At 48.2% G+C, this 15,358-nt stretch overlaps 1 protein-coding gene across 3 annotated transcripts in view; it reads right to left on the minus strand.

Annotated features, from left to right (window-relative positions):
• LOC106560839 (breast cancer anti-estrogen resistance protein 1) overlaps positions 1-15,358 on the minus strand; it is a 137,047-nt gene that overhangs the window by 25,956 nt on the left and 95,733 nt on the right. For all 3 annotated transcript variants that reach the window (XM_082957223.1, XM_082957221.1, XM_082957222.1), the window contains one exon: positions 12,392-13,081. In XM_082957223.1, coding sequence (XP_082813349.1) covers positions 12,392-13,081 — 690 coding nt within the window. The remainder of the gene's footprint in view (positions 1-12,391; positions 13,082-15,358) is intronic.

Raw genomic sequence — 15,358 nt, forward strand, 5'->3', positions numbered from 1 at the left:
AATTCAATGAGATGTAGGTTTTGATAGAAAATGCAGTCTGAATATACTGCTGTGTGTTTGTTACTCCCAGAGGAAGCCCATTTCAGTTCACATGCAGCGTGAGAGTGTTGTAAAGTTAACACAGTGCCCTGACCAGACCATGAATAACAAAGCTCTGAGTGCTATTGCACAAAAAGGGTCAAAGTCCAAATGCTGAGGGGAGTTGAAGTAACTTCACACATCTTTTTTCTTCATGAGGATTAGGTGGCCGACCTTGCAGGAAAATTCCTCCACAGACCCCCCCCCCCCCCCCCCCCCCCCCATCTCAGCCTGATGGGAGGCCATCTGTGGCACAAGCTGTGAACATTCCTTTTTTTGTAGAGGGGGATAGAGGGATGTGTAGGAGGGACGTGGAGGAATCATTCAGTTGTTCAGCAGATGATGACATTCCCTCCAAGCCTCTCTTTTCAATGTTATTGTCCTCATCTTTTCTCATACATGGCTGAGGGACTTGGGAGTGGAGCCCCTGCCTCACAGCTGCACAGGTTACAGGCATGATCAGCTGTGATGTCAGCTCCCGTCCCAGCGCAGCACAGGGCATGGCAGGCTGCAGCTGTGTCATGGCAACCCAGCTCCCGGGTCCTCAGCTGGAGTGTGATGTGGCTGCCAGAGAAGAGAGAACTCATCTGCATCACCGCCCACTCCAAGATGGCGGAGAGAGAGAGAGGGAGGCAATGTGGCTTGGACACGGTACAGGTCAGACACAGAGCACAGATTACAGGACAGAGGAAAGGTCAAATAAGGGTCAATCGAAGCAGTCCAAAAGGTAGTCATTTTATCCTATATGTACACGGTAAACTGCACATTTATAAATGAATTAGACAAGGTTCCAACAGACCACGTCAGCTAGATATAGTAGTGGCATAGGCTTTCAATTCTGAGCATGCTCTTAAATAAGGTTTTAATCCTCCCTCAGACATAGGATTGTTTAACCTAACATTTTCAAAGCAGCTGGTGTGTGACCCAGATGAGAGCTGATATCCCTCTCAGCAGCAGCAGCAGCAGCAGCAGCAGCAGCAGTAAATGGGAGCAGAGAAGTAAAGCCTGGCTGTAGCGGAGTCAGTGTGGGGGGTTGAGACGCTGACGCAGGGTGGTAGATTTACAGCCCCATATCCCTGGTTCCCTGGTCCAGGCTGCAGGATTAATCAGAGCCTAATTAACTGCATTTGTGTCGGAGCTCTCCGACATGTGGCATGCCCCGGGCCAGTGTGGTTCAGCCTGGTGAGCCTGGCAGGACTGGGGTACAGTACTCCTGGAGACAGGGAGCCCCCAACCACTAATCTGCAAAGACCCCCTCAACAGCCCCACAGGCCTGGGATGCATGCCACACATAGCTGCCATGACTGGGCAGGGCGCGAGTGGCTGGGAGCACCACTCTCTACTCCTCTCTCTGCAACTCTCTCTTTCTGTGTGTTTATCTACAGTCCCCACATAAAACACCACAATCTTTCTTCACCATCTCCTGGCAACACAACACTTAGGTCTGTCTCTGCTCTCTCCAACCTATTCATTCGAATGGACGTGACTGCGTTACCGTGGAAACGCAGTGAGAGGGTATCTGTCACAGGACAGGTCAGAGGAGAACAGGAAAAGCCTTCAATATCTATCTATTCATCTCTACTTTCTATGATTACATAGAGAGATAGTCAAGTGGGAATAGAAATGCTTGTATGTTGTTTGCATCTACTGTATGTTGTTAGCCTAACAATGAGCAGTTGTAAGCATTTCATTGTTAGTCTACACCTGTTTACGAAGCATGTGACAAATAAGACTTGATTTGTTAGGCTATGTTTTTAACATGAATGACATTAGAACATAGCCCAAAGTAGCATTTGGTCCCTATTATTTCAAGCTTCATGTATTTCCTGTCTCCTTAATTGTTAGTCCATTTTATCCCTGACCCTACTGAGAGGACCGTGAAAACATCAAAGAGCCAGCCCCTACTGAAGCCGAGACCACTGGGTTTACTACTCACTAATAGGTCCAAGCTCACACACCACACACACACCCACCCACACACACTCACAAACAAACACCCATACATGGACACAATCACACACACATCCTCACACTAATGACTCTCCTCGGAAGTCAGGAGTGTGTGTTGAGTTGACAGAGGAGATGCAGTGTGTGTGTGTGTGTGTGAGGACACGCTGAACCCTGTGTCCCTCCACTCCGACCTGGCCTCTCTCCAGTTTGCCTCTCCCAGCCCAGAACAAAGAGGCTCTGGTTCCTGTGAAATATCATCCCTTTGATGAGGGCCACTGGATAACACAGAGGCTTGTGGGGACCTGTTGTTTATGCTGAGGGCAGATCCATGTCCCCGTGTCCCTCGTTACCCCCCTATCGACTCCCCCCCATCCCTCCCCTCTATCTGATGTAGGCTTTGTGGGGAGGTGATAACAGGACCAGGGCTGGAATTGTACATGAGAGCCCAAAAAGGCCCCACCCGCGCTCCACTGCTCAGGGCACTGTGTCCCCTCTAATTCCCTCTGCACTCTCTCACTCAAGCCTTCCCTCCTTCTCCCTCTTTTCTCCCTTTCTCTCCCCCTTTCTCTACACTATCAGAGCAGAAAATGAGTCCACAGCAGGTAATGGAGGAGAGACCTGGCAGGCAAGAAACAAGGCTTTTAAAACACACACACACACACACACACACACACACACACACACACACACACACACACACACACACACACACACACACACACACACACACACACACACACACACACACACACACACACACACAGACCTCCTCACTCAGACTGCATCACATCTACAGAGGCAGTGTGTGTGACTCACATATAGATTCACCTGGGTCCGCAGTGAGAGGCTATACAGTAGAGATCCCTCAGTGCTACTGACCAATGAGCCCACAGTCAGTGGTGGAAAAAGTACTCAATTATTGTCATACTTGAGTAAAAATAAAGATACCTTAAAAGAAAATGACTCAAGTAAAAGTGAAAGTCACCCAGTAAAATACTATTTGAGTAAAAGTGTAAAAGTATTTGGTTTTAAATATACTTAAGTATCAAAAGTAAATGGAATCACTAAAATGTACTCAAGTATCAAAAGTAAATCTATAAATCATTTCAACTTCCTTATATTAACCAAACCAGACGGCACCATTTTCTTGTTTTTATTTATTTACTGAAAGCCAGGGTCACACTCCAACATTCAGACATAATTTACAAACTAAGCATGTGTGTTTAGTGAGTCCACCAGATCAGAGACAGTAGGGAGACCAGGGATGTTCTGTTGATAAGTGTGTGGACCATTTTCCTGTCAAAATGTATGAATGTAGTGAAGAAAAAGTTAAAAGTTGCCAAAAAATATAAAAAGTAAAATACAGATACACCAAAAAACGACTTAAGTAGTACTTTAAAGTATTTTTACTTCGGTACTTTACACCAGTTCCCACAGTAAGAACCACTGTGAGGTGGCAGCCAGATGGACATCCTCTATCTCCTTCGTCCCTGGGTACCGGCCTGTACACACAGCTCACCAGTCCTCAACTCACGCTCACGCACCAACACCCTTCACAGAGAAATGCCTGACCAGACACCATCCATGAGAGGTTACCACATACCTACACAGTTCCCTTTGGTGATGCCATGGACTAGAAGAGTGAACTCTGTTCCTATAAAGACTAACCTAACCACTTCAGTACTTCGCTGTCCCAAACCAAACACACTTCAAGTTGGGCTTCTAAAGCTTGGGCTCAATTGAAGGCCATAACTGAGGACGGGCAGAGCAATTAAAGCTGCATGCCAGCATTGAGTCATTACTATACTAGCACTACTGTTAGTGCTGAAGCATGGGCTCAGGCTGAGGAGGACTGACTGGAGCTCCAACCACAGCTACCTGACCCTCCCAGTGTTCTCTTCCCAGAGCACAGCCCAGAACAGCTGGGCAGGGACGCTCACATCTGGAGCCTCTATTTATACACTGTCACAGTCACACAGTCCCAGTGCCACAACATTGTGAGAACCTATTCTGAATGCATGGTGGAGCACCGTGCAGAGATGCTTATGGAGTCACTCAGCTCCAGCTCTACATTACATTGCAGTGGAAAGGCCTGGGGAGCAGGGAGTCTGACTGTCACTGTCATTCTGCCTCTGAACAAGGCAGTTAACCCACTGTTCCTAGGCCGTCATTGAAAATAAGAATTGGTTCTTACCTGACTTGCCTAGTTAAATAAAGGTAAAATAAAAAATAAAAATAGAAATTAAGCAGCGTGGGGCAAGGCCTCCCTCCCTCCCTCCCTCCCTCCCTCCCTCCCTCCCTCCCTCCCTCCCTCCCTCCCTCCCTCCCTCCCTCCCTCTCTCTGCTCGGGCATGTGCAGTGATGTGGCCCGAATCAAAGAGCCCCTTTTAGAAGGGCACTCAATGCCTACCAATTAGGCCCAGAGATACCCTTTTAATCTACGGAGACATTAACCCCAGAGTGCCGCAGAGCACTGGCTACATTCACACAATCAGACAGGAACGCTTGCTTCGTTAGGAGGATGAGGGAGGGTGTGGGAGGAGGAGAGATATAGAACGGGAGTGAAGAAAGAAAGGAAAGAGACTCCTAAAAAGAATTGGGATTGTGATAGAGTGTGTGGCAGAGAAGAGAAGAGATCCTCTGGCATCCAGGCTGAGACGAAGCGAAGCTACAGAGGCAGTGTGGGAGTGAGGCACAGAGAGAGGCAGTGTGGGAGTGAGGCACAGAGAGAGGCAGTGTGGGAGTGAGGCACAGAGAGAGGCAGTGTGGGAGTGAGGGTGTGGGAGTGAGGGTGTGGGAGTGAGGCACAGAGAGAGACAGTGTGGGAGTGAGGCACAGAGAGAGGCAGTGTGGGAGTGAGGCACAGAGAGAGGCAGTGTGGGAGTGAGGCACAGAGAGAGGCAGTGTGGGAGTGAGGGTGTGGGAGTGAGGCACAGAGAGAGGCAGTGTGGGAGTGAGGCACAGAGAGAGGCAGTGTGGGAGTGAGGCACAGAGAGAGGCAGGGCACATAGAAACGTGTGGGTTACAGCTAAAGAAGGCCACAAAATTACAAGCCCACGAGGCAATAACGGGAATACAAAGCACCCATCTCATCTCTATGGATGAGCACACTTCCAAACTCCGGACTGACAGCTGCACTGCTTTTAGACTGATGCTCCAGTCTGCGGAAGAGTGCCTCCTCGCTGTGAACATCCTCACATTCACTCTCTCTTTCAATTCAATTCTCCCTCTCCCTCTCACACACACACACGTGTGCCTGCGTGTTCACTTATATATGTGGGTGCTCACACGTACACCTAAGACCATATTTAGTATATTTATGTGCTAGATGGGTGAAGAGATAATGTCCCAGTGCTCAGTCAGAGTTACACCTACAGGCAGCAATTACACCTACAGGCAGCAATTACACCTACAGGCAGCAGTTACACCTACAGACAGCAGTTACACCTACAGGCAGCAGTTACACCTACAGACAGCAGATACACCTACAGGCAGCAGATACACCTACAGGCAGCAGTTACACCGACAGGCAGCAGTTACACCTACAGGCAGCAGTTACACCTACAGGCAGCAGTTACACATACAGACAGTAGATACACCTACAGACAGCAGTTACACCTACAGGCAGCAGTTACACCTACAGACAGCAGATACACCTACAGGCAGCAGTTACACCTACAGGCAGCAGTTACACCTACAGGCAGCAGATACACCTACAGGCAGCAGATACACCTACAGGCAGCAGTTACACCTACAGGCAGCAGTTACACCTACAGACAGCAGATACACCTACAGACAGCAGTTACACCTACAGGCAGCAGATACACCTACAGGCAGCAGATACACCTACAGGCAGCAGATACACCTACAGACAGCAGTTACACCTACAGGCAGCATATACACCTACAGGCAGCAGTTACACCTACAGGCAGCAGATACACCTACAGGCAGCAGTTACACCTACAGGCAGCAGTTACACCTACAGACAGCAGATACACCTACAGACAGCAGTTACACCTACAGGCAGCAGTTACACCTACAGGCAGCAGTTACACATACAGGCAGCAGTTACACCTACAGACAGCAGATACACCTACAGACAGCAGATACACCTACAGGCAGCAGATACATCTACAGGCAGCAGTTACACCTACAGGCAGCAGATACACCTACAGACAGCAGATACACCTACAGACAGCAGATACACCTACAGGCAGCAGATACACCTACAGGCAGCAGATACACCTACAGACAGCAGTTACACCTACAGGCAGCAGATACACCTACAGGCAGCAGATACACCTACAGACAGCAGTTACACCTACAGGCAGCAGATACACCTACAGGCAGCAGATACACCTACAGGCGGCAGCATGCAGCCATTTCTTCAGCAGGAGGTCACACACACTTCATTTTCTCTCCCCTCACGTCTCACTCTCCCCCCTCACTCCACGACGACCCCTCCCCCAAAAAGTCTGCCTGCTCCTCCAGATAAGGCCCCCCTCCTCCACCCTACATTTCAGGTGAGTGCCCACCAGGTCTTTTTAAACACACATTTACTTTCAGAGCAGGGAGTCCACAAAACCACCGGCAGAATCTCAACCCCCCCCCAGAGCAGAGCAGAGGGAAGGAGAGCATAGATGAGCTTGTGCTGTTAGCCCCGGGCTGCCTGCTCCTTATCACAGCGTCTCTCACCTGCAAGCAGGTCAGGGTCATTAGAGGCTGCAGGTGATAAGAAGGCTTGATCTACCTACCTCGGCCTAATCAAAGGAGCCCAGGTTCAAACAGGCCGTCCTGCCTCCACCTCTCCCCTAACCATCTGCTTCACACAAAGCAATGAGCTCTGCCATGAACGTGTCATTCAGTCACAGACACACATTGTGCTTTGAATACTTTCTAGACAGTTGCAGGAGAGCGAGGTTGTAAAGATCAGGTAGTAGCTCCAGTCCCCACTCACAGTGGTGTCTGTCATTCCTCCCAACAGTCAAAGCCTGAGTGGTGCAACTCTCAAGCCCCTATCAGCTTAGCAGTTATCACCAGTAAATCAGTGGATTCTCCTACAGACATACAAGAGCAAGTTCATGACCTCTAATAGCAACACTACTAAAGGTACTGAGGGCGATAGCTAAGAGTCTTCATAACTTTGATCAAAGATATCCTTTCTGATGAATTGGGTTGCAGAGACACAGAGTGCAGTGGCGTTTTCAGCTCCAACGCAGTTGGGTGTTTACTGAGGCCACTCAGGTTCTGTGTCTGTCCTCTCAGAAGGGAAGAGGACGGAGGGACAGCGGTCAATTGTTTACTTGTTACTTTCTCCGGCTGGGCTAAGCTGTTGCCATGGTTTGAAGGAGAGGTGGGGGTTGTTTTTGGGGGCGGCTGGGTGGCATACCAATGCAGCATAAATGGATTAGGTAGAAAACTGAAAAACACAGTTGGTTGGAGAGTGGGGACTGAGCGAAAGGAGGGGGGGGGGGCTGAGTGTGTCAGGGTTTTGAAGGGCGCGTGCCGCCACGCCCCTCCTCAGACGTCCTGTTTGATGTAAGGCCTGCTAACCAATCACAGTTGTTCCAGCTGCTGCTTGGCCTTCCGCAACCCTCTCCCACCTCCTGCCCCCGCCCCCCAGACCCGGACAAGGCCTGGCTGGCACAGCTGACTGGGATCAGGGCGCCCCCCTACTCCCCTTCAAACGCGCTAGTCTGCGGGAGGCTCCTTGTACAGGGGCATTCTTACCATCCTCCTCCCCCCTCCACCCATCACCCCTCCCTGAACAGCTTCTACCCCCAAGCCATAAGACTGCTAAATAGTTAGTTAAATAGTTAGTTAAATAGTTAAATAATTAGTTAAATAGTTAGTTAAATAGTTAGTTAAATAATTAGTTAAATAGTTAGCTACCTGGATGATCTGCATTAACCTTTTTTGACTCATCACATAGCTGCTGCTACTGTTTATTATCTGTCGCTTTATTCCTAGTTATATGTACATATCTACCTCAATTACCTCACACCCCTGTACATCGAATCAGGTACTGGTACCCAGTGTATATAGCCAAGTTATCGTTACTCATTGTGTATTTATTATTACTTTCATTCCATGTTTTACTTTTCTATTATTTCTCTATTTTCTTTCTCTCTGCATTGTTGGGAAGGGCCCATCAGTAAGCATTTAACTGTTAGTCTACACCTGTTGTTTACCAAGCATGTGATGAATAAAATGTGATGCCAGTCCATCTGAGGAAAAGGCTGAGGGGGTCGGGCCTGATTAACAACCTCACACTGTGGAGATGGGGTTAGAGTGAGCTTCTGAGTGTGTGTTAAGCGTCCTGCTTTTCAGATGCTTTGCCAAGTGTTTTGTGTAGCTGTAACCTTGTATCTGTACTAGTTTCTACCTCCTCCAGTTGAGCAGCAAAGGATGCTGAGACAATGCCTGGGTTTTTCATCACTCCCTAATTAGTGTTCATCCCAGTTTGTATGTGAGAGCTTTGTGTGTGTGTGTTTGTGTGTGTGCATCCATGTGTGCGTGTGTGTTGGCTCGGTGTCTGTCATCTCTTCTCTCAGCAGGAACTCCTTATCTTGTATTGAGAAACTGGAAGTGGTGGAGTAGGGGGCGGGGTGAAGCGATTCAGTATGGGCACAAGGACAAGTGATAACAATTAAGGGCATTCACAAGGTAAATGCATGCATGAAGAACCTGCACACCACAGCGTAGAGAGCAAAATTAGCTAATGCGTCAGTGAAGAATTACCTTGATAAAAATCCCTACCACTTCACCACCATGTTAGGCATTTCAGATCCTGCTAGTGCCACTAACTTGAGGCTGTGGTGAGATAAAAACCATAGGGGATTTTCACTTGTACTACTCCCTACTAGTGCTGCTTCTCCTCCCTGTACGGCCTGTTGATGACATACAGAGCATTCCAAAAGACTGAGGCATCACTCTACAATCATCCAATGGAACATTTGGAAACACCCTGCTCTGGGCTGGAGTGTGAACTCTGTTGAAGTTCTCTGATAGTCTTATCACTAGCCAGGAGCTATCATGGAAATGATGTTTCTCCTCATAGATCCTTTCCACTGTGACTCTGTGAGCCCTGGCCTTGGACTCATCTTTCGCTCCCGAGTGACGCAGCGGTCTAAGGCACTGCATCTCAGTGCTAGAGGCGTCACTACAGACCCTGGTTCGATCCTGGGCTGTAACACAACCGGCCGTGATCGGGAGTCCCATAGGGCGGCGAACAATTGGCCCAGTGTCGTCCGGGTTAGGGGAGGTTTTGGCCGGGGTAGGCCGTCATTGTAAAATAAGAGTTTGTTCTTAACTGACTTGCCTAGTTAAATCAAATCTTTGATCCACTGATGCCTTTCTCTGATGTTGCTCATGTCACCTCAAACAGAGGTTGTCTCAGCCTGGGAGCCATTCACTCTCTTTTTCTACAGCTGTTATTCTCCCCTCGTTTTCAGGTTGTTTTCAGGTTGCACCCATTGATCATTGGTGACAGGTAAAAGGTTTAACACACAGCAGGGGGACACAAAGGCAATGTATGCTTTGCTCTGTCAGTCACTTACTCACTCACTATTGTACATTTCACTCTCTTTTCCTTCTGTGTGCTTCAGTATTTCCGAGTCATCTCAGGACTTATTGAGAGGTAGATTTTCAACATGGCAAGGCCCATCTCCAGCCCCCATCCCTGTGAGGGACAAATCCCTGTGGTCATGCCTCTCACAGAGCCCTGCTAGGGGTTACGGTGGGGGGGGCTATAGGATTAGATATACAATACTGTATATATTATATCATTCCCTTTCTATGGCAGCAGCAGCCTCATCTAAGACGGTGAGCTGTCTCATGTGCGATGCCCCCTCCTGCAGGGACCAGGTGCACCTTGTCGCTGCCTCCCCATCACTCTTCCATCATCATCATCACACTTCACTTCCCAGCGCTGCTCTCACACATGGCTGAGTGCACTAAGGCAGGCCTGGGGGGCACTCCCTGCAGAACACCAGTCACAACACACTGCACAGTTACAACACTGCCTGGCTTGTACTGGTACCCCCCCCCTTTCCAGCCTGCTGCCTGCTGCCTAACAGATCAAAACGCTTACTCACCCACCTCCAGGAGATAGATACCTGAATTATTAAACACCCCATTATTTATTCCAATGTCTGTCCCCCTCTTCTCTCCCCATCCCCCCTCTCTCTCTTTTGGGTTTTCTTTTATCATTCTATCCTCTGTTTTCTTTCCTGTCATCCCTGCGGCTTTGAAAATGACAGAGAACCTTGAGCTGTTTTTTAGAGTGAGAACAGACAGAGACTGGAGGACATGAGGGAGAAACAATAACAAAATGACAGAGAACCTTGAGCTGTTTTTTAGAGTGAGAACAGACAGAGACTGGAGGACATGAGGGAGAAACAATAACAAAATGACAGAGAACCTTGAGCTGTTTTTTAGAGTGAGAACAGACAGAGACTGGAGGACATGAGGGAGAAACAATAACAAAATGACAGAGAACCTTGAGCTGTTTTTTAGAGTGAGAACAGACAGAGACTGGAGGACATGAGGGAGAAACAATAACAAAATGACAGAGAACCTTGAGCTGTTTTTTAGAGTGAGAACAGACAGAGACTGGAGGACATGAGGGAGAAACAATAACAAAATGACAGAGAACCTTGAGCTGTTTTTTAGAGTGAGAACAGACAGAGACTGGAGGACATGAGGGAGAAACAATAACAAAATGACAGAGAACCTTGAGCTGTTTTTTAGAGTGAGAACAGACAGAGACTGGAGGACATGAGGGAGAAACAATAACAAAATGACAGAGAACCTTGAGCTGTTTTTTAGAGTGAGAACAGACAGAGACTGGAGGACATGAGGGAGAAACAATAACAAAATGACAGAGAACCTTGAGCTGTTTTTTAGAGTGAGAACAGACAGAGACTGGAGGACATGAGGGAGAAACAATAACAAAATGACAGAGAACCTTGAGCTGTTTTTTAGAGTGAGAACAGACAGAGACTGGAGGACATGAGGGAGAAACAATAACAAAATGACAGAGAACCTTGAGCTGTTTTTTAGAGTGAGAACAGACAGAGACTGGAGGACATGAGGGAGAAACAATAACAAAATGACAGAGAACCTTGAGCTGTTTTTTAGAGTGAGAACAGACAGAGACTGGAGGACATGAGGGAGAAACAATAACAAAATGACAGAGAACCTTGAGCTGTTTTTTAGAGTGAGAACAGACAGAGACTGGAGGACATGAGGGAGAAACAATAACAAAATGACAGAGAACCTTGAGCTGTTTTTTAGAGTGAGAACAGACAGAGACTGGAGGACATGAGGGAGAAACAATAACAAAATGACAGAGAACCTTGAGCTGTTTTTTAGAGTGAGAACAGACAGAGACTGGAGGACATGAGGGAGAAACAATAACAAAATGACAGAGAACCTTGAGCTGTTTTTTAGAGTGAGAACAGACAGAGACTGGAGGACATGAGGGAGAAACAATAACAAAATGACAGAGAACCTTGAGCTGTTTTTTAGAGTGAGAACAGACAGAGACTGGAGGACATGAGGGAGAAACAATAACAAAATGACAGAGAACCTTGAGCTGTTTTTTAGAGTGAGAACAGACAGAGACTGGAGGACATGAGGGAGAAACAATAACAAAATGACAGAGAACCTTGAGCTGTTTTTTAGAGTGAGAACAGACAGAGACTGGAGGACATGAGGGAGAAACAATAACAAAATGACAGAGAACCTTGAGCTGTTTTTTAGAGTGAGAACAGACAGAGACTGGAGGACATGAGGGAGAAACAATAACAAAATGACAGAGAACCTTGAGCTGTTTTTTAGAGTGAGAACAGACAGAGACTGGAGGACATGAGGGAGAAACAATAACAAAATGACAGAGAACCTTGAGCTGTTTTTTAGAGTGAGAACAGACAGAGACTGGAGGACATGAGGGAGAAACAATAACAAAATGACAGAGAACCTTGAGCTGTTTTTTAGAGTGAGAACAGACAGAGACTGGAGGACATGAGGGAGAAACAATAACAAAATGACAGAGAACCTTGAGCTGTTTTTTAGAGTGAGAACAGACAGAGACTGGAGGACATGAGGGAGAAACAATAACAAAATGACAGAGAACCTTGAGCTGTTTTTTAGAGTGAGAACAGACAGAGACTGGAGGACATGAGGGAGAAACAATAACAGGAAGATGCTCAGATCCCAACCAGGATGAGGTCAGATGACAATGAGAGCTTAAACCAGCTATTTTACACCTGAATATCTAACAAGACAGTCTGTATTTATGGTTTTAGAGGAATGTGTTTGTTGTGTTATGTGAATATGTGTCTCAAAAAGTTTTTCTTACCTTTCCTAGAGGTTTAGAGTCCCAGCTCCTCTTTTCTATGGAGGGGGGGATCTGAGTCTGGTTCAGTGAGGGGGGAACCTGGTAGATATCCTGCCCAGGAACAGGCCCTCTTGCTGAAGGGGGCACCTGGTAGATGTCCTGGACAGGAGCTGGCCCCATGGAGGGAGGCACCTGGTAGATGTCCTGAACAGGGGCGTGGTACTGCTTCTGGGCGAGCATGGGGGCCTTGGGTGGGGCTTGGGGGCCCGTGGGTATCTGGTACAGGCTTGAAGGGGAGGGCTTGCCATGGTTGGGGGGCATCATGTAGATGCTGTCGGGTAGGGCGGGGACAGGCCCAGGGTTGGAGAAGGCAGGGTGCATGGCTGTGTACTGGGAGGAGGGGGAGGGCTTAGTGTAGGCACTCTGCGGGGGGAAGGCCAGCTGGCTCGGGCTCTGGGTCTGGGCAGAGCCAGCCTGGGAGGCCTGGAGGGGTGGAGGCTGCTGCTGCTGGCCCGCCTTGTCATACATGCCCACCAGGATCTTGAGGCGGTTGCCGGGGACGATGCCCTGGCGTCCATGCAGAGAGCAGAGCCACCAGCCGTCCAGACCCTGGGTGTCCCGCTCTAATACCGTCATGATATCACCCTTCCGGAAGGACAGCTCATCTGGGGACTCGGCCACATTGTCGTACAGGGCCTTGGCCAGAACGTTCTGCAGAAGACAGGAAAGAGAGAGTTAGTTCATTATTCCTTAACATTTACAGAAAGGATGTGTCTACTACTATTGTTGTAGTACCCTTCAGTGAGAAAAACCTCTTGCTTCCATAATGTTGGACTGTCACATGCCCTAGTGCTGGTGCAGGCTGACTCCCCAGACTTAAGGCCTTCCAGGACAGTGAAATAATTATCATTTACAGCTGACACCTAGCAGGACACAACACAGGCTCCATCTGTCTGCCCAGCGCAAACAGCCACCCACTCACTCTGGGACGCTTTGAAACTAAACTAATATTTGGAGTGTGCCCCTGACCGGTACCTCCTCCTCTCCCTCCCCTGGCACTAGTACAGAGTAGTACGACAAGCCTGGCATGGGCCCAGATCACACACACACACACACACACACACACACACACACACACACACACACACACACACACACACACACACACACACACACACACACACACACACACACACACCACACACACACACACACACACACACACACACACACACACAGGGCCCCTTCAAGTGGCCCCCTTCACTAAACCTCAGGTCACACACAGCCCTCCATCAATGTCCCCAAGCTAAATGAACTAAGTCTGATTAGTTAATTGTGAGGAGCCTCCACTTCCTGATTTATTGCCTGGCTTCCCGTTGTCCACCTTAGTGTCTTTGTGATTATTAAGAGAGGAAGAGAGAGTGAGAGTCAATACTGCCGTATTAATCAGAGGGGCCTCTCATTCCTTGCTCCTATTCATCTGTCTATTCAGCACCCAGGCCTCTACCTAGGAGCAATGCCACACAGGACACAGGGCTGATCATTTACGTGCCCAGAGAGCTCCCGCTCTGTCTCCCGCCCGCTTGCACATGGCTCGCTCCCTCCCCAGCCCAGATTGACTATCACTGGGATAAGGATGTTTGTGCCGAGCCTGACTGGGTGTGGGGAGCGGGGTTCAAGGCAGGAGATAGTGTGTGTCTGCTCACAGTGTAGTTATTAATATGGTGTCGTCTTGTCAGGAAGCAGAGGTTCCCCCGTCTAAAACCCATTATAACACACCCTGACCTGACAACCCCCCCTCTCTCGGTCATTCTCTCTGATACAGATACACACACACACACACGTACACGTACACACTCATACGTGCAGGCACGCACACACATAGGTGCTCAATACCAGAAATAAAATGTCCCACATTCTTTGTGCTGCCTGAATCCCAGTCAGGTAAGGAATGTACCATCCCCCCACCCTGGCTCCTTCAGTCTCATGATGAGATATCAAACACCCCTGTTCCCTGTTCCCTGTTCCACTGCCAGATAGACAATTACAACACACCCTGGGTTGCCTACTCTCTGTGTGCCAGATATGGTCAATTATAAACATATGGGATTATTGTGCTATTACATTACCCAGACGGTAATGGCAATGTTAATGTACGTTCAGATGGTCCCTATATGTAGTCAACGTAAGGAATCAGAATTGTCCCAGTGTTGAGTCAGGGTTGCTGTGATGTGATGCATCGCTGTCTGCGTCATGTGTATTCAGGGATTGAGTCAGAGCATATTGGGGTGGTGATGAATGCAGGGCTGTGTGCTGGTCTATTGGAGGGACAGTCAGGGCCTATCTCCCGGTCACAGTCTGATGAATGGCCTTCTTGTAATGTGAGAGGGACAGCTACTCTGAGTCCACGACCCATCACGGCTGAGGAGGTTCTGGAAGGCAGAGCCACACACACACACACAGCGCCCTACTATAGCCTCTGAGTGGTTCTCTTGTGGCCAGAAGCTGTCTGGGATGTCACCATGCAGGCCGAACACACACTGACCAGGCAGAGACACATACACATACACACACTGACACACACACATTGACTGTGAAATAATGAGGGGTCCTCAGACTAGTAGAAAGAGCCCATTATACTATGAGTTTTACTCACAGCAACATCTTTCTCAGGACTACAGAGTGATTCTCCATTTCCCACCAGGGATGTATCAAATCAGCTGGTGTTAACGGATAAATGGATTCTACTCAACGTGGACAGATAAATGGTTTAAAGTAATCCCTACCTTCAAAAAGGCCACGTGAAATTTGAATGGTTTTAAAGTGGATGTTAACTGAGGTTTGAATAGAATGAGAGTCAGAAGTATAAATTCTTCTATATGCTTAAGTGGCAATGAGGTAATGATACGGGTAGCATGGTGCCTCATATTGCCTAGTCTTCCATTTTATCTTTACTCTCCCTTTCCAGCTTGTCCTCTTTATCTATTC

Source organism: Salmo salar, chromosome 10 (assembly GCF_965601325.2).
Source record: "Salmo salar chromosome 10, fSalSal1, whole genome shotgun sequence".
Classification (NCBI taxonomy): Eukaryota; Metazoa; Chordata; class Actinopteri; order Salmoniformes; family Salmonidae; genus Salmo; species Salmo salar.